Below are 24,637 nucleotides of genomic sequence, written 5' to 3' on the forward strand. Positions count from 1 at the left end.
AATTTGGATATGAAAACACCACCTTTCATCTAAGTAAAATGTGCATGTTAAAGGAATATCCACCACCTAGACTTAAGATAGAAATCATTTTCAGAATTACTGGATATTCATCATCTTACAGAGAGAAAATGTTGGGTATTTTAATTTTATTAAAAATTGAAGTATTTGATATTGACTCATTAAAATGGGGGGAATTAAATTTGCCAGTTTATTTCTGTGGCAATTCATTGTGATGAAATAAATGCTACAGCTGCAAGATGAAGGAAATATCCAAGCAAAAGTTGAAAAAGCAATGTGGGAATAGTTTACCTTGGTGGAAATTAGGGTAAAAAAAATTGCAGCATTTATCTTGGAAAAGTCATTATGGAGAGCTGTGTGTTGTATGTCCTGATGTAACATCACCAGCAGCAAAAGAAGCAATGAATCCTCTAGCCTTATGTACAGGTACTAAATGTTTTCAATGGCACATTCGTCAGCCTGTAGCATTTAGGGTTTTCCTATGCTAATTGTTAATCCCAAATGTTAAAATTTTGAGAGTCCGACTCCTGGAACTTTAAACAAAGTTAACTGTAGAGCTACTCTGCTACTCTTCCTGTACATCTTTTTGTAAGATCTCATTCATTCACATAGATTCGGCTTCCATTCTCATCCCAATGACTCTCAAATCTGTCTTTCTGCTGTCTCCCTCTATCCAATTTGGCTTTACAGCATCTCTCTTTGACAACGTCTTCTGGATGTCTTAGCAGCTTAAACCTAACATGGCCAAAATTGAACTCACTATTTTTCTTCCCAAAACCTTCCCACTCAACCCTTACTTGTCACTTCACAATATTACCATATTTTTTTTGCTCCGAGATCTAACCTGCACATCACCTTTGACTACTTCTTCTCCTTTGACCTAGACATGTGGGCCCAAATTCCAGTGTGGGTTCTTCTTCCATAACGTTTGTGAAATCTGACCTATTTCTTTGTGTACATGCAGCAAAATCTTACAGGTCCTCATCTCCCATTTTGATTACAATAATCTCCTCTTCCCTGGCCTCCCTGACACCTCCTTCACTGCCTCCCATTCCATTAAAGTGCAGCTGCTAAGGTATCTTCCTTGCCTGTCATTATGACCATGTCACTCCTTTTTTGAATCCCTCCACAGTTGTCATCGTCTCCATTACAAGAAATTCAAGTTCTTGGGCTCTCTTTCAAGACCCTTCACAGTTCTGCGCTCCCTCCCACCCCCACTTATTCACACACTCTTCTTTTATTATGGTGTGTATCCCACTCCTTGTGCCTTGCCACTGTCAGCCTTGTCCACCTGCATATATATTCCTCTCCACCACTCTTTGTATGTTCCCTGACTTGGGGCAAAAAAACCCAACCCACTGAATTAATTTGACATGTTACCCTGATTGCTGTCCTTGCACATTTATATCTTTTTTTTTTTTTTGTCTTCCTATATTGTAAGCACTTCAGAACAGGGTTAGTTTCTAATTATGTGCTATTGCAGTGGCTAGCATAATAGGACCTATTTCCTGATTGGGGGTGCTACCACTGTGCAAATGTGTAGCAACTGGACTGTGAAAACCCTGGTAATTTCTCTCCATTTTTTTCCTTAGGGTAAAGCTATTGGAGTGACCATTGGCTGCCTTTTAGGAATGTTTCCTTTGTTCTTCTTTGGAGATGAAGAAAAAAAACTGGAAGAGAAAAATTAACGTTTTTACAATACAAATAAAAATGTAAACTAATGTACCTCAATTATTCAATTATGCTGTCAGAATATTTAGGAATTAACTGACAGTAACAATGTATAGACCTGGGAACAAAACATTCAGCATGTTGTTTTATGGATACACTAATTTATTGTGGCTTTGTCTTATTCAGTACATCTTTTTATAAGATACCATTTAGCTTTTTATTTAAAGTAAGTTGTTGAAATGTTCTCACTTATAGTAGCAACTGACGTTTACTGATTCCCTCTCACCTTCATCCGGTAACAGGATTATTACTTACTTGCCTGCTCTGGATGTACTGTGTAGGTTTTGGGTTTCCACAGCTGCTGCCTAACTTGTAAATGCATGCCAAAAAGGATCCTTTATGGTCTCATCAGGTCCTCCAATCCAGACTATCAGTGGGGCCAGTTGGCAGGTGATTTGGAATGATGTTATTAAGCACTTTTGCAGTTATTTTTTTCCTTTGAGCCACCATTTCACATTTCCTCAGGATAGGCCTGTTTCAGCAACCCCCCACTGTTTGGTTTGCACTCCTTCACAATTCTAGCTAATGTGGCTTACAAGCCATCCATTACATGCCATCACTTCTTGACAAGGTAAGTGTTTATAGTGGTGCCTTGTTACCAGGCTCATCCTTCAGAGTTTATACACAGTCACCCAATTTTTTTCCCCCCGAAGCAGTATTTTGAGAATCAAGTTTAAAGTTAGTGTGTGGAGTATCCTTTCTTTCATCTAACCACCCACTCAAATATGTTACAGCACCTACTTGCAGTAAGCATAACTTTCCTCTCTTCCTGGATTTTCACCAAACTCCAGGAATTCCAGCTGAGCCCCTAATGGAGTAATTATGTGCTCCTGGTAACTGGATCAAAATAATAACTGTGTTTTGTACAGCATAGCAGATAGGCTGAGAAGAGCTGTAGACAAGGGAGGGATGTCTTGAGATGAAACTGGAAAAGGAAAGTTCTGTTTGAGGTGGTGATACATACAGGAAGTCTTTTCCAGATGAGTGCACAGGACAAAAAATGAGGTTGAATGCTTCGTGCAAAGGGTATGAACCCGTGCTGTGTTCTGTCCAAGAAAGATATGACTTGAAGATCTGTTTCAGTCAAATTAAATCGGATTCCAGTGTGGCAACTCTGGACACTTTCCAGACCTGCCAGTTCTACAGGTTTCCCTGTAGACCACAGATTTTCAAACCATGATATGGATTTGTGGGGAAAACCTCTAATATATGGGGAAATAGCCTCTGTTTGGTTGTTCTTTCCTATTCATCTGTGTCCTGGGGAACAAAAGCCAACTGGAGCTGCTACACAAGCTGATGGACAGTCTGGTCTTTAGTCTGTGGAGCACACGAGATCTCTGCTCCACTATCTATTAGCTGGGTAAGCAAAGGCTTGAGGGCTGGTGGAGTGCTCAGCTCTTCGGTCTTAGAACTGGCTGGGGAGCTGCTGCTTTCTGCCAGCTCTGCAGTTCCCCTTGACCTCCCGCATCTGCCTATGTGCATTTGCCCTCCCATGAGTCTCTAGCATCAACCTACCCACCCTGGCCCCAGCTCCCCCCTTACCTTAGGAGTCTTCTGGGACAGGCCCTGATGGCCTGCCCCTCCCCTCCATAGGTCTTCATGTGGTACCTGGCTGACTCCCCATCTCTAGTCTTTCGGGAGCTGAGAACAGGGAACCCTCTGCCTCCCAAATCCCAGAGCCCCATGGCCTTTAGAGGCAGGGACATTGCCTCCCAGGCACTGAGCTCTGCTGACTTCAATCATACTAGCCAGGAGTAGCTCTACTCAGTAGTTGGGGTTTTCATACCCATCCGATGGGAAACCCCCTGTTGCTGGCAAACTCCTCCCATGGGGGTGGAACTGTCTTCAGCAGCCAGGGCTGGAGCCAGCAGAGTTTAATGCCTGCAGAGCCAGGGTATGGATTAGGCAGTGTCCCCCACTTGACAGTCCCCCAAACACTGGAGATAGTGGGTAGCTGGTCCCTCCCAAAAGCACATAGGTGTGGGAAGCCATCGCGGGGTGAAATGGGGAGAGAGGAAAAGAATAGGGAATCATAGGCCTGGGATGTTTATCGGGAAGGATGGAACTTCCACGCCTGGGATTCCCATCCTTGCCCTGGGCTCTGTCTGTAAATGGTGAAGCCTATGGTATGCTTTCCCTCCTCTTTTGTAATGTGGGAGCTGGCTTAGTGGAGGGATTTGTGGGTGATGGGATGACTGCATGGATTGAATTGGGTATGAGGTGCAGGGGTGTGTTTTTGTGTGTGTAATGGGTGGGTGAGGTGTTCAGCACAGGTGGGTGGAACATGCATGGGTGTGTGAAGTGAGCAGGTACAGTTGGTGGGTGTGGGGCTGCATGCATAGAACTGTGTGTATATGCAGAATGAGTGGAATGAAGGGGGGGGTTGGTGGAGGAATGAGTTGTCTGGGTAGTATATGAGTAACGACGTTGGGTAGAAAGATGGGATGGAGTGAAAGTGGGTGTGAGATGAATGCTAGATGAGATGTATGGAATGAATGTATGAAGTGGGCATGAGTAGAACAAATGGACAAATGTATCTGAATTTATGCATCTTTATGCATGTTCATACAACTATAGCTAAATTAAAATCTACAGGGTTTTTTATTTGCAAATGTTTGCAGGCATGGTTTCCTAATTTAGAGACTGAGAAAGACCATCATATTGAGTTTTTCTGTTGAAAGCTATCTTAAGATGAATGAGTGCACATGCCAAAAATGCTTAAACAGGTGGTTTCTCTGATTAGTCAAATTCGAGGCGGGGGGGGGGGAGGGAATCAGTCTGGATTAGTGGATCTGATTTGCCGAATATAATTCACAGTTAAAACTAGACCTTTGTTTGTTACTTTGCTGTGATGGCATTTATTGGAAAAGCAGATTTGTGGGTTTTTTCCTTTTTTGCCTTATTAATTTTACTTATTTGCAGCCCTGTATAATCTTTTATGTTTATGTGGTGAGTGATGAGTTAAGTTGCAATTACCATATTAAATATTTTTAATATTTCAGTATATGACCCATCTGTACTATAATTATAAATTCCTTATAGTTGCCTACAAAGGAGAGGATCCTCTCTATGTACAATATGGAAGAAGATACCAAAAGCAGGGTAGAGCTAGAACACTTTATTTTGGCAGCTCTGCATTCTTAGATGAGTTTTTCTAATCTAAGAAGATAGTAACAATTACATTACATCCCATGAAACTAAGTGTTTTGTTTGCTGTTGGAAAGACTTTATTATTACAGCCCTTATTTGTTTAACATGTTTGATTAGCAGCTCGCCTCCTGGGTGGTAAATCTGATCTCCCTCTTGACCACTTCCAGAGGCCCTGCCACAGCAGTACCAGCCCTTTAATCCTAATAGATGAAGAAGGAGCAAAGAAATACTATCAACTTGTTAATAAGCTTTGAGATAGTACTGATAAAGCAGTGTCTCAAAATTGCACTTTGCACAAAAAGATGACTTTTCATAAACTTTCGGTTGATATCCCCTTAATATGTAATATCAGTTCAAATGTCCCTTGTAGCATAGTATAATCTTCTTTCCAGTATAAGTTTTTGTGTTTTATGAGGCACTTGGATGCTTTAAAATTGATCATCCAGGTAGTTGTCTTGCCTGGAAAGGACACTTTGATTTTCTTCCTCTGCATATGTATTCAGTTTGCAAAAAGTTTTTCTTCTTTTGACAACTGTTCTTTCCTGTTTTTTTCTTTACAAAGCTATAATTAGTCCCTTTAATATTTTTTTTAAGATGGAGAACACATAAAACGCATTTTGGATAGCAATCTAACTGTATTCACAGTTATTTTGCTATGGACATGACATAATTCATCAATTTATGGGGGCCATCTAATACTCATCAAAGTGTAACATGTTGCTGAAGATAAGTACCATACTCTAATGTATAGTATTTTGCACAGAATAGTTTCAGCAGTGTTTCCCGTTACAATATTGGCATTGACATTTTTAGGCAATACTCAAGCTTCTGTACTTCACTAACCGATTTAAAATTGGAACACTAACTTCATTCTCATTATTTTGAGAGCTTACAAGAACAAATACATAGCTAAATTCAGCTGTTGTAGTAGTGCTCATTTAAAAATGACAATATTAACTCCATGTACTATTGTTTATTACCTTGTGCATGTACATTGAGTGCATTTTGTTGATACTGTATGGTAAACTATTGTTCTGCAACCAGTGTTTTTAACAAGAAAAGATGAACTAAAAGATCTTCAAAGAAGTGAATGTGATTTTGTTTTAAAACTATTGAGCTGGCCATGAAAAAGTATAATGGGCAGGCAGCACGTGGTTGGAAATAGTCTTGGGTGTCTCAGACCAGCCGTGGACAGGGAGATCATGAAGGTGACTCCCTAGGTCTCCCAGGATTTGGGAAAGGAATAGTGAATACTGTGGGTGAAATCCTGCCACCTTTGTCACCAGTGGGGAAGTTCTCACAGTTTTCAGTGGGGCTAGATGTCCCCCTGTATGTGGGATGGCTCAGCAAGGCTACAAGATTAACCCATGTACCTCAGTAGTGAGAAAATAGGGTATCTGCCTGATTCAGAATGAGGGATTTGTGCATATTCAGTATTGTGAATCTCTCAGCATGTGTTTTTAGTAAATGAACAAGGGCAATTCTGAGAACTCTGGCTCTGTTCTTAAAAACACAGATTTGAAAAGACCAAGCATATAACAGAAGAACTACCATGTTGTCCGTACAAGTTTTTTTAAGAGACTTTGTTCTTACCCTATTTATTTCTATCAGTTTTGTACTGTATGTAAAATGGGCCTTTAACATTAAAAACTTGGTAGACGTGAAATTGTTTATATTCTGAAATGGTATGTCTTTCATTGTAACTTTTAAATTTCATTATCAGTGTGTTTTTAACAAATGATTCAAGTGATTACTGTAGTTTGAGCAATTCCTTTTGCTTCCATTGCCCATGATAGATTCAGGGACAAGTTTTTAGAAATAACCAGCAAAAACCATGCATTTGATAGTATGGTGTCTGCCAAACTGAGAAATATCTTATTTTTTATTAATATTGTGCGTACCTCGGTGTGTTTATGATGAGTTACTTGGTATAGGGTAAGATCAAAAGGGGTTGTTAGAGGAACCAAGCGGGAAAAGGAAAATAATCACCTAGATAAGGAATGTCTCAGCCAGGTTATTAGCTGTAAAGAAACAACTTATCTGGTGCCGACAAAGTTACATAGCTGCTTTGTCAAGGCTGATGAGAGACAGAGAGAGAGAGATCAAAAGACTCGGTCAATTAAAGGATTTGCCCTGCTGAAAGAGATGGGGAGAGAGGATTGTCAGCAGACTGAGGCTGACACACTGATAGACTGAGACAGAGAGGGTCTGTGAAGATGCGAACTAACGCTCAGAAGGGAGGTCAGGAATAAGCTGGACCTACCTCAGCTGTGCATAGAAAGGCTGTGCATCGGTAAGTCAGAATACATATAGGACACTTTTTTGCTTTAACTGCTTTTCCTAAATGCTGAGTTCCCTTTGGCAGATAAATATTACTTTGTTTTGAAGAAGCTGTTTCAGTGTCACTACGAACTTATTCCATCACAGGCTCCTGGAGGAAGAGGGCTTACATGTGCCAACCCCAGTTGGTGCCCCTCAGGTTAACGTAGCTGATAAATGGGGCTGCAGCCCAGAGGTCAATCTGAGTGGTAAGACTGCATGGTTCCACCCAGAATGAAGTGCTGGAAGCCAGGCCTGTCATGTGAGGAGAGCACTTAAGAGGGACTGAAAGGGCTCTAAAAGCGCAGCTCACCCTGTAACCGTGACACATGATCATCAAAACTTATCTTTGTATATTTCTCATTCATTGAATCATAAAAGATTAGGGTCGAAGAGACCTCAGGAGGCCATCTAATCCAATCCCCTGCTCAAAGCAGGACTAACCCCAATTAAATCATTCCAGCCAGGGCTTTGTCAAGCCAGGCCTTAAAAACCTCTAAAGATGGAGATTCCGCCACCTCGCTAGGTAACCCACTCCAGTGCTTCGCCACCCTCCTAGTGAAATAGTTTTTCCTAATATCCAACCTAGACCTCCCCTACTGCAACTTGAGACCATTGCTCCTTGTTCTGTCATCTGCCACCACTGAGAACAGCCTAGCTCCATCCTCTTTGGAACCCCCCTTCAGGTAATTGAAGGCTGCTATCAAATTGCCCCTCATTCTTCTCTTCTGCAGACGAAATAACCCCAGTTCCCTCAGCCTCTCCTTGTAAGTCATGTGCCCCAGCCCCCTAATCATTTTTGTTGCCCTCTGCTGGACTCTCTCCAATTTGTCCATATCCCTTGTAGTGGGGGGACTAAAACTGCACACAATACTCCAGATGTGGCCTCACCAGTGCCAAATAGAGGGTAATAATCACCAGCCCAATATGCCATTACTCTTCTTGGCAACAAGGGCACACTGTTGACTCATATCCAACTTCTCGTCCACTGTAATCCCCAGGTCGTTTTCTGCAGAACTGCTGCTTAGCCAGTCAGTCCCCAGTCTGTAGCAGTGCATGGGATTCTTCCGTCCTAAGTGCAGGACTCTGCACTTGTCCTTGTTGAACCTCATCAGATTTCTTTTGGCCCAATCCTCTAATTTGTCTAGGTCCCTCGGTATCCTATCCCTACCCTCCAGTGTATCTACCTTCTCCCCCCCCCCCCCAGTTTAGTATCATTCACAAACTTGCCAAGGGTGCAATCCATCCCATCATCCAGATCATTAATGAAGATGTTGAACAAAACTGGCCCCAGGACTGACCCCTGGGGCACTCCGCTTGATACCAGCTGCCAACTAGACATTGAGCCATTGATCACTACTCACTGAGCCTGACAATCTAGCCAGCTTTCTATCCACCTTATAGTCCATTCACCCAAGCCATACTTTTTTTAACTTCCTGGCAAGAATACTGTGGGAAACTGTTATCAAAATCTTTGCTGAAGTCAAGATATATCACGTCCACCGCTTTCCCCATATCCACAGAGCCAGTTATCTCATCATAGAAGGCAATCAGGTTGGTCAGACATGACTTGACCTTGGTGAATCCATGTTGACTGTTCCTGATCACCTTCCTCTCCTCTAAGTGCTTCAAAATGGTTTCCTTGAGGACCTGCTTCATGATTTTTTCCAGGGACTAAGGTGAGGCTTACCAGTCTGTAGTTCCCTGGATTCTCCTTCCCTTTTTTAAAGATGGGCACTCTATTTGCCTTTTTCCAATCATCCGGGATCTCCCCTGATCACCATGAGTTTTCAAAGATAATGGCCAGTGGCTCTGCAATCACATCAGCCAACTCCCTCAGCACCCTTGGATGCATTAGATCCGGACCTGTGGACTTGTGCATGTCCAGCTTTTCTAAATAGTCCTTAACCTGTTCTTTCACCACTGAGGGTTCCTCCCCATACTGTGCTGCCCATTGCAACAGTCTGGGAGCTGTCTGTGAAGACCAAGGCAAAAAAAGCATTGAGTACTTCAGCTTTATCCGTATCATCTGTCACTAGGTTGCCTCCCCCATTCAGTAAGGGTCCCACACTTTCCCTGACTACCTTGTTGCATGCTCAGGCAATATTTTTATACTCCTCCCTAGTCATCTGTCCAAGTTTCCATTCGTAAACTTCCTTGTATTTAAGCTCACCAAAGATTTCTCTGTTAAACCAAGCTGGTCACCTGCCATATTTGCTACTCTTTTTTCACATCAGGATGGTTTGTTCCTGCGCCCTCAATAAGGTTTCTTTAAAATACAGCCAGCTCTCCTGGACTCCTTTTCTTCTCATATACTTTTACATGAATATTCGTGTTCAAACAGCCCAAATTGTGTTCTATTAGATTAGACAAAATAGGCCTGTTGCTCAGTGAAGGGGTGTGTGTGGGGGAAGCAATAACAGAAAATGTGGAAATGGCAAAAATGTTAAATGGCTTTTTTTATTTTTCATCAAAAAGTTTAGTAGCGATTGGACATCTAACATCATGAATGCCAGTGAATACGAGGTGGGCTTAGAGGCTAAAATGGGGAAAGAACAAGTTATAAATTACTTAGACAAGTTAGATGTCTTCAAGTCACCAAGGCCTGATGAAATGCATCCTAGAATGCTCAAGGAGCTGACTGAGGAGATATCTGAGACATTAGTGATTATCTTCAAAAGTCATGGAAGACTGGAGATTCCAGAGGACTGAAAAAGGGCAAATATAGTGCCCATCTATAAAATTAGGACAACCTGGGGAATTACAGATCAGTCATCTTAACTTCAGTACCTGGAAAGATAATGGAACAAATAATTAAGCAATTGATTTGCAAACACTAGAGGATAAGGTGATAAGTAATTGTATGGATTTGTCAAGAACAAATCCATGTCAAACCAGCCTAATAGCTTTCTTTAACTGGGTAACAAATCTTGTGGATGGGAGGAAGCAGTAGATGTGGTATATCTCGACTTTAGTAAGGCTTTTGATACTATCTCGCATGACCTCACAAACTAACTAGTGAAATACAACCTAGATGGAGTACTAGAATGTGGGTGCATAACTGGTTGGAAAACCATTCCCAGAGAGTAATTATCAGCGGTTTATAGTCAAGCTGGAAGGGAATGTCGAGTGGGGTCCCTCAGGGATCATTTCTGGGTCTGGTTCTGTTCAGTATCTTCATCAATGATTTAGATAATGGCTTAGAGAGTACACTTGAAAAGTTGGTGGATAATACCAAGCTGGGAGGGGTTGCAAGTGCTTTAGAGGATAGGATTAAAATTCAAAATGTTCTGGACAAACTGGAGAAATGGTCTGAAGTAAACAGGATGAAATTCAATACGGACAAATGCAAAGTACTCCACTTAGGAAGGAACAATCAGTTGCACACGTACAAAATGGGAAGTGACTGCCTAGGAAGGAGTACTGCGGAAAGGGATCTGGGGTTCATAGTGAAACACAGGCTAAATCTTTGTCAACAATGTAACACTTGCAGAAAAAGCAAACATCATTCTGGGATGTATCAGCAGAAGTGTTGTAAGCAAGACACAAGAAGTAATTCTGCTCTCTTTCACGCTGATTAGGCCTCAACTGGAGTATTGTGTCCTGGGCATCATATTTCAGGAAAGATGTGGACAAATTGGACAAAAAGTCCAGAGAAGAGCAACAAAAATGATTAAAGCTCTAGAAAACATGACCTCTGAGGGAAGATTGAAAAAGGTGGATTTGTTTAGTCTGCACAAAAGAAGACTGAGGTGGGACATAACAGTTTTCAAATACATAAGTTGTTATAAGGAGGAGGGAGAAAAATTTGTTCTCCTTAACCACTAAGGATAGGACAAGAAGCAATGGGCTTAAATTGCAGAAAGAGAGGTTTAGGTTGGACTTCAGGAAAAACTTCCTAACTGTCAGGGTAGTTAAGCACTGGAATAAATTGCCTACGGAGGTTGTGGAATCTCCATCATTGGAGATTTTTAAGAGCAGGTTAGACAAACACCTGTCAGGGATGGTCTAGATAGTACTTAATCCTACCATGAGTGTAGGGGACTGGACTAGATGACCTTTCGAGGTGAGGTCCCTTCCGGTCTTATGAGTCTATGATTAAACTACTGAGTTTTATATAATGTTTTCGCTACAGTGAACTTTTTTTGTGTTCCTTTACTAGACTGTCCTCCAGTCCTTGGGAGAAATGCCCATTAATTTTCATGCAAAATGCCCATTGAAATAAGCAATACAGGAACTGAGCACTTAAGTTATAACCAATTACCTTGGTTCCTTTCATATGAGGTACTACAGGTGAGTGTGTTCAGTACATTCACGTTAAGGCATTTTCTCCTATGCGGAGGTATTTAAATGGGTACTAAATGTGAAAATTTTTAGGAAGTAAAGTCAGCCAAACTTTAACAAATATATAGGCAAGAAGTTCAGCTGCACTCTAATTTTGTGCCTGATAACTTGCATTTAAACATAAGCATTCAGTTAAATAAGCCTTTGGAACTCCGCTTTAATCATTTTGGCTCTTTACTTGATTTACTACTTGTCGCTCAGTAATTGAAGCACAGAAACAAATGCCACAGATGCCATTCATTTTAATACAAGCGACTAAAATAAATATATTGAGGAAATTACATGGTCTCATTTAAAATGTATTAGTGTCTCTGGCATATGCAAAATCACACATTTCGCTGGCACCAGTAGTAAAATCAATAAAGTTCATATAAGAATGAATGAATGGCTTTCACAAATTAATAGAAGTTCAGTTACATGGATGGCATCTACCATGATTTTTACAGTAGCAGGCACTGATATCCATGGGCGTATCTCTTATTTTTGCTTCTGTACTATAGACACTTTCTAAAATTCTTCCACCTCAAAAGAAATCTTGGTTTTCAGTATTCAGTGGATGTCTGAATATTTTTTCCTTTGAAATCTTTCTCATTGCTGCTGTTTAGCGCTCATTCTTGACAGGCTTAATAGAGGGGTATGAACGATTTTGTACAGATGTTGCTGCTTCTGCTAGTTAGGTTACAATACTGGGTGGGTGTTAGCATTTTTGTTCTCTGCCGGTAGCCAACCCTGTTGAACTACTTTAGACTTTTAAAGAGAATAAAGGGCACATGAGAAAAGGAGCCAAGGCAAAAAAGCGTGTTTGCCATTCTTAGATTTGTTTTTTATTCCAGAAAATACTTTTAGAAGCATCTAGCTGAGCAGTGTCAATCTCCACGCTGTGAGCGAGATGGTCTCTAGCCAAGAAGCTGTTAGTTACAAAATTAAGCTTTTTGAGCATGACTTCTGTGAGGCCTTTTGTAATGATGCTGGTTCTGGTGGGACCCAACTGAGAATGTCAATTCAGGGCAAATTGCTTAAAGCAGGGCAGTTACAGTCCAAGGTTGGGGTTTCTATGCACACCAAGGCAAACCAAACCAGCCAAACAGAGAAGACTTCAGTTTTACCCCACTGCCTAACCACAAGTCACACAAGCAATTTCCCCTAGGCACTCCAGTTTCCCAGTATCCCCACCAGTGCCACTCGTTATGGGGATGGATGGTTATGAAAACCAATACCCCAGTAAAAGAAAAAAGCTTCTCTCAATCCCAAAGGACCAAGCCCCAGACCCAGGTCAATATACAAATTACCCACAAATCATGCTGTTGCCAATCCTTTAGAATAAAAATTCTAAAGGTTTATTCATAAAAGGAAAAAGATATAGATGAGAGCTAGAATTGGTTAAATGGAATCAATTACATACAGTAATGGCAAAGTTCTTGGTTCAGGCTTGTAGCAGTGATAGAATAAACTGCAGGTTCAAATCAAGTCTCTGGAGTACATCCACAGCTGGGATGGGTCATCAGCAATGTTCCCTCTAATTTTTGACAGGCCGTGTGTGCAAAAAATTTCTTCTGTGCAAATTGTGCTTCTGTGCAAATTTTTGTGCACGCGGTGTTTTGGATCTGGGTGCACGCACACAGCTTAGAGGGAACAGTGGTTATCAGTCCTTTGTTTAGAGCTTCCATTTGTAGCAAAGTCCCTCCAGAGGTAAGAAGCCGGATTGAAGACAAGATGGAGGAGCTGCAGCAGCCTTTTATAGTCTCCTGCCATGTGGTATCTGCTTTCTTTGTTCCAAAGACAAGCTGTCCATCACATGGCATGGAAAAACCTTAGAGTTCTGTCCATAGGCCGGTCCCTACATACCTTGCTGAGTCGCAAGTTGTATCTGCCTTCTCTCAATGGGTCAATTGTATAGCTGATGGTCCTTAATGGGCCATCAACCAGGGTAGGCAGAGCTGACACCAACTTGTGTGGGGTGTCACCCAAAAGCATAGCACAAGTTTGAGCTACAGACTGTATAGAGCCAATACTTATAACTTTAAATACAAAAATGATACATGCATACAGATAGCATAGTCATAACAAGCAAACCATAACCTTGTCTTAGACACCTTATTTGACCCCCTTTATACAAGATTTGGTGCCACTACAGGACCTTAGTTGCAACAATGATCTATATGGTCCCAGTTCTTGATCACACCTTTATGTTGATAGCAAGACTTACATTCATTGCATAGCATTACTCCTACCGGATCAGACCACTGATTGATCCAGCTTGGATTCTAGCCTTTGGCAGTTGCCAGAATCTGAGTCTTCAAAAGAATACAAAGGTCATCCCAAAATATACCTAGTCATTGGGACAATACATACATAGTATTCTGCAGTTCCCTCAGGCAGTTAATTTATGCCAGAAAGCACAGCAGAATTACCTTTAGCAATATTCTGCTTAAATGTCAACCATAAATATGGAATAAAATCATATTGTGATAATGTGTTTATAAGACACATCAGTTCTTGTAGTGTATAGTTGCCATTGCCCATGTTTAGAAATCCATCAGTACCCTGGAGGAAGAGAAACAGACTTCCTATTTCCCCTCTTGCATGAAGTTTACATATCTTGGAATACCCTACGGAACTTCACCATGGAAAAGTACAAGCGTTGTTCAGTGAGAAAGGATCTTGAGTATATATTTAACTAACCCTTAAGCCTTTCATATGAATTGTATCTTGAAACATAAGTAGACTGAATTTGTTATTTTGTTGTACAGAGTATCTTTTGCAGATGTATGAATTGGTTTTGTCCTGATCTGTGCAGATGTAGTGAGTTAAATTTATTATTATTCATGTTTATTACGGTAGTGCCAAAGGACCAACCACAAATGGGGAGCTATTGTGCTCGGCAGTGTACAGGTGGACAGCCCTGGCCTGAAGAACTTAAAATCTAAATTGACAAGACAGACACAGGGTCAAAGGTGCAGGTAACCCTGAAACTGGCAACACACCAGAAAATTTTACAAATGATCCCTAAACCGGTCAGTGGTAGTTTAGTTTTCAGGTGGGGTCAACCCCAAATTGACCTGCTCATATCCACTCAGAATTCTCAGTGTCATCTGTATTGACCAGGGCTCAGAAACCAATTGCTATCAGATGCATTCCTGCTGGATTGAAGCAGTCATCTTTGTGCTTTCTCTCTATTCCTTTGATACGCAGAGTCATAAGGAAAATCAGGGAGGACTGAACAAACAGTATCCTCCTAGCACAAATGTGGCCTTAGCGGTATCGGTACACAGATCTTCTGCAGCTGACCAGAGAACTGCTGGTTCTCTGAGTTTTCCCTTGCCCAGACCTCCTTTCTCAACAGCAAGGAGAATTTGTTGAATTTGAGACACTTCACTTAGCTACCAGGAGGACAGTCTGCTGATTTCCATGGATTGCTTGTGTTCACAGAGAATTCAATCAGTGCTGTTACAGTCTAGGAAGATCTCTACCTTGAAGTGTTGCAGACTAAAACGGATGAGAATTTGGTGTTTGGTGAAGGACAATGAGTTATCTCTGTCACAGGTGGGAGTTTCTGCAGTTTCAGAGTATCTCTTGCATTTAAAATCACAGGGTTTGACAGTAGCTTCACTAAAGGTGCCTCTTGCAGCTGTATCTGCCTCTCAGATATTGATGAGAGACTAGCCTCTATTCTCCCACTCCACAATCTCTAGGTTTCTTATGGGAATGACTAATGCCTCTCCTGCTATTAGAGGCCCTTCCTGAGTCTCCAACATTGATGGGCCCACCTATGAGCCCCTCTCTCAAGCTTCCTTAGAACACCTAGCTATCAAAATGGCATTTTTAATAGTCTAGACAAAGTCGTTTGAGACTTCACCCCAGATTTCTGCCTTAAATGGACTCAGATTTTCTGCTGTCACAGTATGTGTCCTTCCACAGACTTCATGCCCATCCAGGAGAGTTCCATTTATTTTTTTTAAGATGTGCAAAGGTCCCTGTGTTATTATCTGGGCAGGACTAAGCCCTTCAGAAAGTGTAACATTATTTGCTACCTGTGGGGAAAGATGTAAGGGACAACCTATTAGTAAATCGACTTTGTGAATGGATTAGGAGGTGTATTAAATGTTGTTTGGTGAGAAAATCAATACCCGTATGATTAAAGATGCACTCCAGTGGGGGCTACAGCTGCCTCTGTAGCTTGTTTGAGGCCAATTCCTTTTGCAGACATTTGCAAAGCAGCAACATGGAGTTTGGGTCATACTTTCACTAACCACTGTCCATTGGACTTGGCATTGCGATCTGATGCTCGGTTTGGTAAGGGGGGGTCCATTTGTGCCTAAAACTCCTTGCCCGCCATCCTCTAACGCGGGCTGTGGCTTACTAATTCCCCATAAGTGGAAAAGCCCAGAGGCCCTCCAAGAATGAGGCTGGTTGCTTGTAACTGTTCAAGAGTTGCCGCTGTGCATTCACACCACCCACCCACCTTCTGCTCTGCCTCAGAATTCTTTGTGTGTCGGGGTCAGCAGGCTGGAGAGAGAGAACGGGGGTGACTCGGGTGTGGGGCGGGTGTACTCTTTTTCTAGACATGGCTGATGACCGCATAGCAAGAGAATGCTACTGCACCACTCCCCTCATCACCCCTACCACAGCAGACATGGCTTTCTATACCCCAAATCCCAAAAGTGTGACTGCACAGAGGCAACTCTCGGAGAGCAGCAGTTACGAGTAAGTAACCCCTCTTTCAATCCAAAATTCCCTGAGGGAGAGAGGCAGGTCACATGCTGTGCTGATATAAATGCTTGTCTTCGCACTGGAGTTGTGTTATTCGTCAAAGAATACATTCAAGGCCAATCAACCCTCAAAAGGAAGTGGTGTGCCTGGTGGGGAGGAGGGGAATCATACATTCCCACCGTTTTAATATTCAGGCTTATTGTGACACTTGCTCTGGATACTCGGGGTTGGAAGGCACCTCGCTATCTCTTGCGCCTCGTGTGAGGAAGCCCTGTCAGTGCTTGCTGTGGGTCAGCTCCCCAACTCCACCAGCCACAGGCTCCACACGCAATGCCTGGAGGTCTTGCAGGCCCCGCTATTACTCTGCCAGTTAGCAACAGGCACACCCTGAGGGGAAATACAGGTGCAATTGCCCTGAACTGTGACAGCTCTTACTAACCTTTGTGCGAATTCCACACAGAGCTTATGATCTGTTAACCTTACCAAAAAGTAGAGAGGAGGGAAATCAATTTATTAGCACCTGACTCACAACTGCACTTGTTATTCCAGAATGATACTGATACATCTGATTTCAGAGGAGTTAGTCAAGTGTTACCAGTGTAGTGGAGTGGTGAATGAGATTATCAGTCCAAATACTGCTTGGTCAGCAAATAGAAATATGGCAACTTATGTAATCGATTTAAAGAAGCCATTTATCTTCATTTTCAAACCAGTGTAAGCCATTTGTCCACTTTTAGAGTAATTGCCTGTAAATGTTTCCTTGAAATGAAGATCAATATTTAAAACCTTCACTACCAAAGTATACAAATTAGGTGATCATGTCACATGGCATCTTAACTATAAAAGATTGGAGACAGAGAGAGGGAGTTTTGTTGTTGGCTTTTCATCTCTCATTTTTAAATTCCAAGTTGATTTAAGAGTTTGGAAAGAAATGACTACATGTTGCCTTCTGCGTGGAAACACTTGTAGCACCATCTGATTTAAAAGATAACCAGCCATACATGCCTGTAAAACTACATATGCACAAAAGGTGCATTGACCTCGGGATGGCAGGGCAGGGCAGTACAGTCCCCTAGGTTGCCTTGTTGCAACAGTCAGCAGGTGCAGGGAGGAGGAAGAGGAGGAGAGCTCTCACTAGATAGTCATGGTCCGTGAAAAAGGCACTTGGCTGGCTGGGGAACAGAGCAGCTGATATCACCAAGAGACGCAAAGGAAGGCCTGTTCCTGTTCTGCCTCCCATTGAAAATACCACCTTTTGTTCCCTGTCCTTGGAGGTTGTGTTAGATGTATTAATACATTTGCAATCTGTTTATGCTTGCAAGTTGCATTTTGAGTTTCACAGGATGCTGTGGTTCCAAGTATTTTTCATTGGCCACTCGGAGTGCAACAATTGTGTGGATAATGTGCTTGGATACTCACAGACTTTGTCACTGGTATGGAGATTCTTGGATCTGGAAAATTTCATGGGTGTTCTGCAGGCACTTTGCGGACCTCTGAGGCATCCTGTGAACTTTTTACTTTTGCAGTTTGTTGGCCTGGGTGCTTTGAGAACTGATGTGGTTGGTTTGTGATGCACAGCCTGAGACTGTGGGATTTCAACATCAAAAGGGTGAAGGTGGGTGACAGAGGGATCACCACAGCCCTTTCTCCCTTTTCACTGCTGCCAGTGCAGGTTGGCCCAGGAAGTGTCCTCTTATAAAATGAATAAAGTTGTGGCCACTTGGCCACAAATTCCAGAGGTCTATGTCTGTCCTTATTGGCTTCTACCATCCTCAAAAAAGATTTTAACTACTCAGAGTATTCAGTAGTTTCACTTTAAAATCCAACGGTGTGTACACTTTCTGACTTACCTTGTCTTTATCTCATTGTCTTTGATTAGTCTCTCTAGGTGAAGCTGTTAATTATGCAAGTGTTAAGCAAATACAACTTTGCACTGGATCAGTGGAAATAGCATTGAATTTTAATTGTAAGTGCGGTAGCTTAATTACAAAGGGGATGACACATAAACAAGTGACTTCTTTTGAAACTTTCCAGCAGGGAACTGTTCCTTATTTCTATAGGATTGTTCTTGGTGACATTATATGTGGGCAGCAAATTGCAACTTTTGTTTTCATTTCAGCTGCTGTGACAAACACTGGAAGTGTCAAATGTTACAAAATAGCTCGTAGTTGTTAAGGCTTTCTGTGAAGAACAATCTACTGAAATATCTTTGTGGTGGTCTTTCCCAATCTGTAGAATGCATTATCATTTAACAAAATAAACATTTACTAACATGCTTATAATTAACATCGTTGAGCACTGTCAGTTTGGCATTGTTGGAAGATGCTACGATATGGTGTGGGATAAAAAGGGGAGTTTTACAGTGTTGAGCACTGAGTAATTTTATCACAAAAATTACTAAACATTTGTAGCCTAGAGAAGCAGCTCCCAGACTTTATTGGTTCCTGCACCATCTTCAATTTGTTGTGAAGTGAATGGATGGAACATCACATCACGCTTATGTACCAGAGTTTGGGAATCTCTGGTCTAGAGAAACAAGAAATGGTTGGGCAAATCTTAATTGACTCTCACTGCCAATTCAGGAATTGTGATTCCTGGTATTCTAGTCACATGGAGTTCTGCACCAGGCCTGAAGGGGCACCATGATCAAAGACAGATAAAACAGAACACAAGCAGAGACACTAGTTACTTCAGATACAGTCTCCTCTGTCTGTCTGTCTGGAGAGCTTTCAACAAAGATTCCACCTTTAGAGTGGGTATGCTCTGGTGGGGACGCTCTTCTCTAGGTAAGATAAGACCAAATTATATTATTCCCCAAATCAGTAGCAAGTCCTGTCTCAGTGTATCATAGATAACTAAAACAGTTTATAGATGAGCAAAGGAATTTTGTTTAAGGGTCGGTGAATCTTGTTTGAATTATCACAGATTGAAAAACAGTTTATAAGTGGGCAGAAATGAGTGATCATAACTAAGACCCATGAAACCAAAAGTACTTAACTCAGTTACGTAAAAGAAGCCATTCAAGGAGCAGTCTTGAGACAGGCAAATTAATGAATATAAAGAATCTTAAATTCAAATTAAATCCCACGATACCTGTGTACCAAGGTTAGCTGATGGCTTCTCTCCAGGAACATAGTTTGAACAATCTGGTCTTTAACAGGAGAATCTGTTAGTACACTAAATTACAATAGTATTTCAATTTCCCATTAAAATTTATTACAAGAAAAGTTTAAATCGTGGTTTTGCAAACTCCCATGTCACTAATGATACTGAAGTCTTGGCAATGTCATCAAGTTGCAGAAGCAAAGTGCTGAACTGGAAGGTTGCTGCTTTAATAAGCTGTGCTGTGGCTTCTTTCTTCTTCGCTGTCTTGTAGCTGCTGTTTGTTTGCTTGGAGAGAGAAGATGTTTTTTCTCTTTACAAAGCAGAGAGGTAAAGAAGGCCCAATTCATGACCTAGTTTATAGCGCTGAAAACACATCCTAAGCATCACTCCTCTTGGAAGTATTCTGAATAAAGGACATCCTCATTTTCTTTTAGACAACCAGGTCTCTTTCTAAGACAGATGTAAATATCTCACAGAAAGAAAAGGAGTACTCGTGGCACCTTAGAGACTAACCAATTTATTTGAGCATAAGCTTTCGTGAGCTACAGCTCACTTCATCCGATGAATCCGATGAAGTGAGCTGTAGCTCACGAAAGCTTATGCTCAAATAAATTGGTTAGTCTCTAAGGTGCCACAAGTACTCCTTTTCTTTTTGCGAATACAGACTAACATGGCTGTTACTCTGAAAAATATCTCACAGAGTTTGCTTTCGTGAGATAAAGCTAATATTTTAACCAAAACAGTGCCTTGTGCAAGGGGAATGTGCCCAGTTCTTTTGGAAGACACACTTGGTGATGGTTTTCCTTTTGATCAAATAGTTCCTTGCTTTGCAACCTAGCATATGTCGTACATTTACAACTTGCAGTTAAGAACTCCTATCCAATGGTCGATACAAATCACAATAACTCCTATTTGCATTTTTCAAAACCTAGAATAAAAGAAAATAGCATAGAATGTTAAAAGCAAAATAAAAATTATAAAACTTCATTCCTGAGTCTGTGTAAACCCACTTGGCGTTAACAAATGTGAGGTTTTATGGGTAAGGCGGTGTCATCCTCTTTGACACTTGTGGTGCTTGTCACTGATTGGAGAAACCAGACAATTCCTAGGAATCCCCTTAATTAGCTTGAACATTTCATTTAATTAAATAAGCAACCAAAAACATAAACATGCAAGCTATCCATATTTTCCCTAGCATAATACATATGAAAATAATTTTATCTCTTAAAATTCAGCAGAGGTGAAGTCAAGACTGTAAGAATTGTAAGATTGTGAAATTATAATATTAACCATTTGTGCATCAATATTGAGATCTATTCCCCCAAAATGAGCTGCACGGTATAAACATCTAATGGGGGAGGAAAATCCCGCTCCTCTGACAGGAATTGTAAGAAAATTTAGTTATTTTGGTAAGTTATAGTTAATATAATGTATTACTATTGTAATATATTACTTATTACGATTGTAGAATAGGCTGTGTACATTCTTACTGATGTACAGGTGGAAGTAAAAACCAAAGCTGCTGCTTTATTACAGAAATATCATTTGCAAAATAAGAAAACTCTGTAGGGAAATATAATTCTCTGACCTGCCTGAAGAGAAAGGTTAAGCACTCTAGCTAAGTATTTTATCAGAATCCCTGAAGACAATGATGAAAACAGTTTTTGGCTCCATACTAGCATCTTACTTTACTTTATTTGTTTCTGGTTATCCCTTTTGACACTAATAAGGTAAAGAACAGTGCTTCTGATCTCCTCTAACTCAGTTTTGCATGTGGATTACTCCATTGACTTTAAGGGAGTTACATCTTACACAGATGTAACTGACAGCAGGATTAGTGAATTTTGCAAATGTTTTCATTCTAATCATTTTATTCTGTAAATTAGCAGAGTTCCTGATTAGATCCAATTCTACAATGCAGTCTGCGAAAGAGGAACAGTTATTGTTTCTATTTTGTGCTGGTCAGTGGGAAGAATTACTGAGGAGACTACAGTAGGTTTTGTGTCTACAATACAGTGATATAGTAATGCTGACCATAAATTTTTTTCATTTTATCACCCTGTTCCTAGGACAATGCTGTTAAGAGGTCACCTCACAATTTTTTAAACAAATAGCCTTACTTGTATTTTTATACCTTTTATTTACTGAAATAGAAAAGTTTTAAAAATTTCTTTTCTTTTCACCATTCATATCTGTTTGCATATCATTTAGATTAGGTGATGGCAATTGACTAATCCAGTTCTTAAACTTTTTCATAATATGGGTCCCTTGTTAAGAGAGCTTCCAGTCATGATCCCTGTAGGTAACCAATTGTTCTCTGTATGTGTGTGTATATATATAAACAATGCAGTGAAATTAGTTTTCCAAAGTACGTCTCTGCGTGTGTGAATCTGCTTGGAAAAAAGTGGAGATGTGGTAGAGGTTCATAAAATCATGAATGGTGTGGAGAAAGTGAATGGGGAAGTGTTATTTACCCCTTCCCATAACACACAAATCAGGGGTCACCCAACAAAATTAATATACAGCAGGTTTAAAACAAACATACAGAAGTACTTCTTCACACAATGCACAGTCAACCTGTGGAACTCCTTGGCAAATGATGTTGCGAAGGCCAAAGCTATAACTGGGTTCTAAAAAGAATTAGATAATTTCATGGAGGATAGGTTCATAAATGGTATTCGCCAACCTCATGCTCTGGGTGTCCCTAAACATCTGACTGCTAGAAGCTGGGGCTGGAGAATGGGCTGGATCATGCAATAAAGTGCCCTGTTCTGTTCACTCTCTCTGAAGCATCTAACACCGGCCACAGTTGGAAGACTGGATACTGGGCTAGCAGGACCATTGGTCTGACCCAGTATGGCCAGTCTTATGTTCTTATTTCACTATAGTAATGATTTTGTATTGGTCGGAAGAGTGTTGGATGTTCCTAAGCTGCTTTAGACTACGTCTAGTTGTAGCTCTGTGCAAAAATAATATAGGTTATTTGTGGCTTCAGGCTTTGTAAATTAAGCACAAAATATCCATTACAAACCACACAAATATAAAGTCTCTAGTAAAATCAGATTGTAAACTCACCAACCTACTCTATATGTATGTTTTATTTGTGGTCTGGTCTGATAGCCTAATATTATGGCTTTGCCTTTCTAAGCACAAGACCCAGCTTTGATATGTTTCCAGTTGTGCTTCTCCTTGTCCTATGAGTCTGAGACTGAGAATGGTTATCTAACCTGTGCCCTATACAGTAGAGGGTGAAAAGTACTATTGCACCATAATTGGACCAGTTCTGGACACTCTTTGTAAAAAGAAGAAAAATTGCCACAAACATTGATAGAAAAAAAAACTTGGGGTATATCTTTCTTCCTCTGTTTCTCTCTGATCACATTAGAGAAGACCCAAGTGCCTGGAAGCATGTTTGCTATCTTTATCTCCAGATTTTCAGAAACTGTGGGGCAAATGCCGGTGGCATAGAGATAGTCAGTGGCCTCAATGATAATAGGGGGATGCATTTTTTTCAGTGAACTTTCCCTATCCTTGCTAAAATGCCTTATAGAATCATAGAAATTAGAAATGGAAAAAGGCCTATTAGCCCTCTCTCTGCGAGTTCATGATTGTTCCTCAAGTGTATTTGGCAGGGTTTTGTCCATGTCTTTTTGAATTTTCCAAGTATGTGGCTCCCTCTAGTTCCCTTTGAAAACTAAATTCTACAACTTGAGCTATTTTTTACTTTCAGGAAGTTCTTCCTGCTATTCATTCTTAATGTCCTTTAATTTCATTCCTTTACTCTTAGTTAATTCCCCTGCCTTCATCATGGGGATTTACATGTTTACAATATTTGTAGGGTGTTCATAGCCTTTTCTTAACCACTTCTTAGGCAAGCTATTCATATTTAGCTCGTATTAGCCTGTACTTATGTCAGGTCCACCAACCCCCGATCATATCTGATGCTGTTCTCTGTACTTTCTCCAGTTTGTCTGGTAATGTGGACAGAACTGAACACAATATTTCACAGCATACAAACAGAGAAGTTAGATAACATAAAATACTCTTGCTGGAAGGTTGCAATGTAACCTTAATAACCTTATTTCTTAGAATTCAGAATAACACAAGAACCACAAAACAGAGCGAGACAAAGCAGGCTGCTCCCTCTAACAGGCAGGCACTACTCCATCCACCTTACTCTAGGCTGTCTGTGTGCTGATTGACTGTATTGCACACTTCCCTAAAGAGCCCCTGCTAGCCTACAAGCAGGACAAGAAAATCCCTTACAAATTAAATGAATAGTCTACAATTTCAACACACTTTTCAAATACACCATACAGTATTCCCAGGATGGCCACATGATAACGATATAGAGAGTGTTCTGTTATTTCGCTCACCTTCTCCTCCTAATATTTCTGCAGCCAAAATTGTGTTAGCCTTTTTGGCTGCCATCACCCAAGGCAAATTTGTATCTCATTTGCTGTCACCAATTGGCAAGATCTTTCAGCATTACTTGTTTCTACCACTGAATACTTGTTGCAGATTTTCCACAGATGCTAGTTTGTATTTTTCCAAGGTTCACTACATATTAGCATCTACCAATGTTTCGTACCTGTCTATATCCCTATTGTAGTATTTCTCCATTTTTTGCTAATATTAGAAGTAGTTGAGAGATGAACACATTTGTTTACTTATTTCTTGGGGTATTAAAATTAACATGTTGGTTGCTCCTTTCTAAACTTGAGTCTACATCATTCTTGGCCTGTGAACAGAGGACTTGTTGGTCACCACCACTATTTTTTGTTGCTTTCTCCCTGGTTGTCATCCTCTATCTCCTTTTTTATTTTTCTAGCAATTTTACAGGATTTTGAGAGGATGTAAAACATACATTCCACATGACAAACTGTACCTGTGTTTAGTTTTGACCATGCAAATAATGAACCAGCAATTTATAGAAGCTGTCGACTTCATTCCATGGTAACGTTACTGGAGATTCTACAGCATAGCAGCCTGGTGCTCAGCAAGAAGTGTCTCAGAACAGTAGATCTCAGCACAATAAGGGTTACTGATGTGAACAATGCACAGTAAAATGATGTACTCTTTTTTTACATGACTACTGTTCAGACTCTAAAGCGAACAACACACTATAATAAACCTTTCACATTAAGGACTATTAGATAAAAGCAAGGGCATTATTTTTGGCTTTGGAGTGAACCTTATTATTTCCTGTCGTCTTATTAAGCTCTCAGCAAAGAATTTGCACACGCACATGCATTTCTAT

At 40.8% G+C, this 24,637-nt stretch overlaps 1 protein-coding gene and 1 long non-coding RNA gene across 2 annotated transcripts in view; both read left to right on the forward strand.

Moving 5' to 3' along the window:
• The window catches only part of TMEM65 (transmembrane protein 65), a 47,980-nt gene extending 41,415 nt beyond the window's left edge, over positions 1-6,565 (forward strand). The window contains exon 7 of the mRNA XM_084618160.1: positions 1,611-6,565. Coding sequence (XP_084474286.1) covers positions 1,611-1,706 — 96 coding nt within the window. The 3' untranslated portion in view covers positions 1,707-6,565. The remainder of the gene's footprint in view (positions 1-1,610) is intronic.
• A 372-nt stretch (positions 6,566-6,937) lies between these two features.
• The window catches only part of LOC311516954, a 48,542-nt gene continuing 30,842 nt past the window's right edge, over positions 6,938-24,637 (forward strand). The window contains exon 1 of the long non-coding RNA XR_014710536.1: positions 6,938-7,192. This is a non-coding gene — a long non-coding RNA (uncharacterized lncRNA). The remainder of the gene's footprint in view (positions 7,193-24,637) is intronic.

The sequence above is a fragment of the Lepidochelys olivacea genome, assembly GCF_965140295.1.
Source record: "Lepidochelys olivacea isolate rLepOli2 genome assembly, chromosome: 2".
In the NCBI taxonomy this organism is placed as follows: domain Eukaryota; kingdom Metazoa; phylum Chordata; order Testudines; family Cheloniidae; genus Lepidochelys; species Lepidochelys olivacea.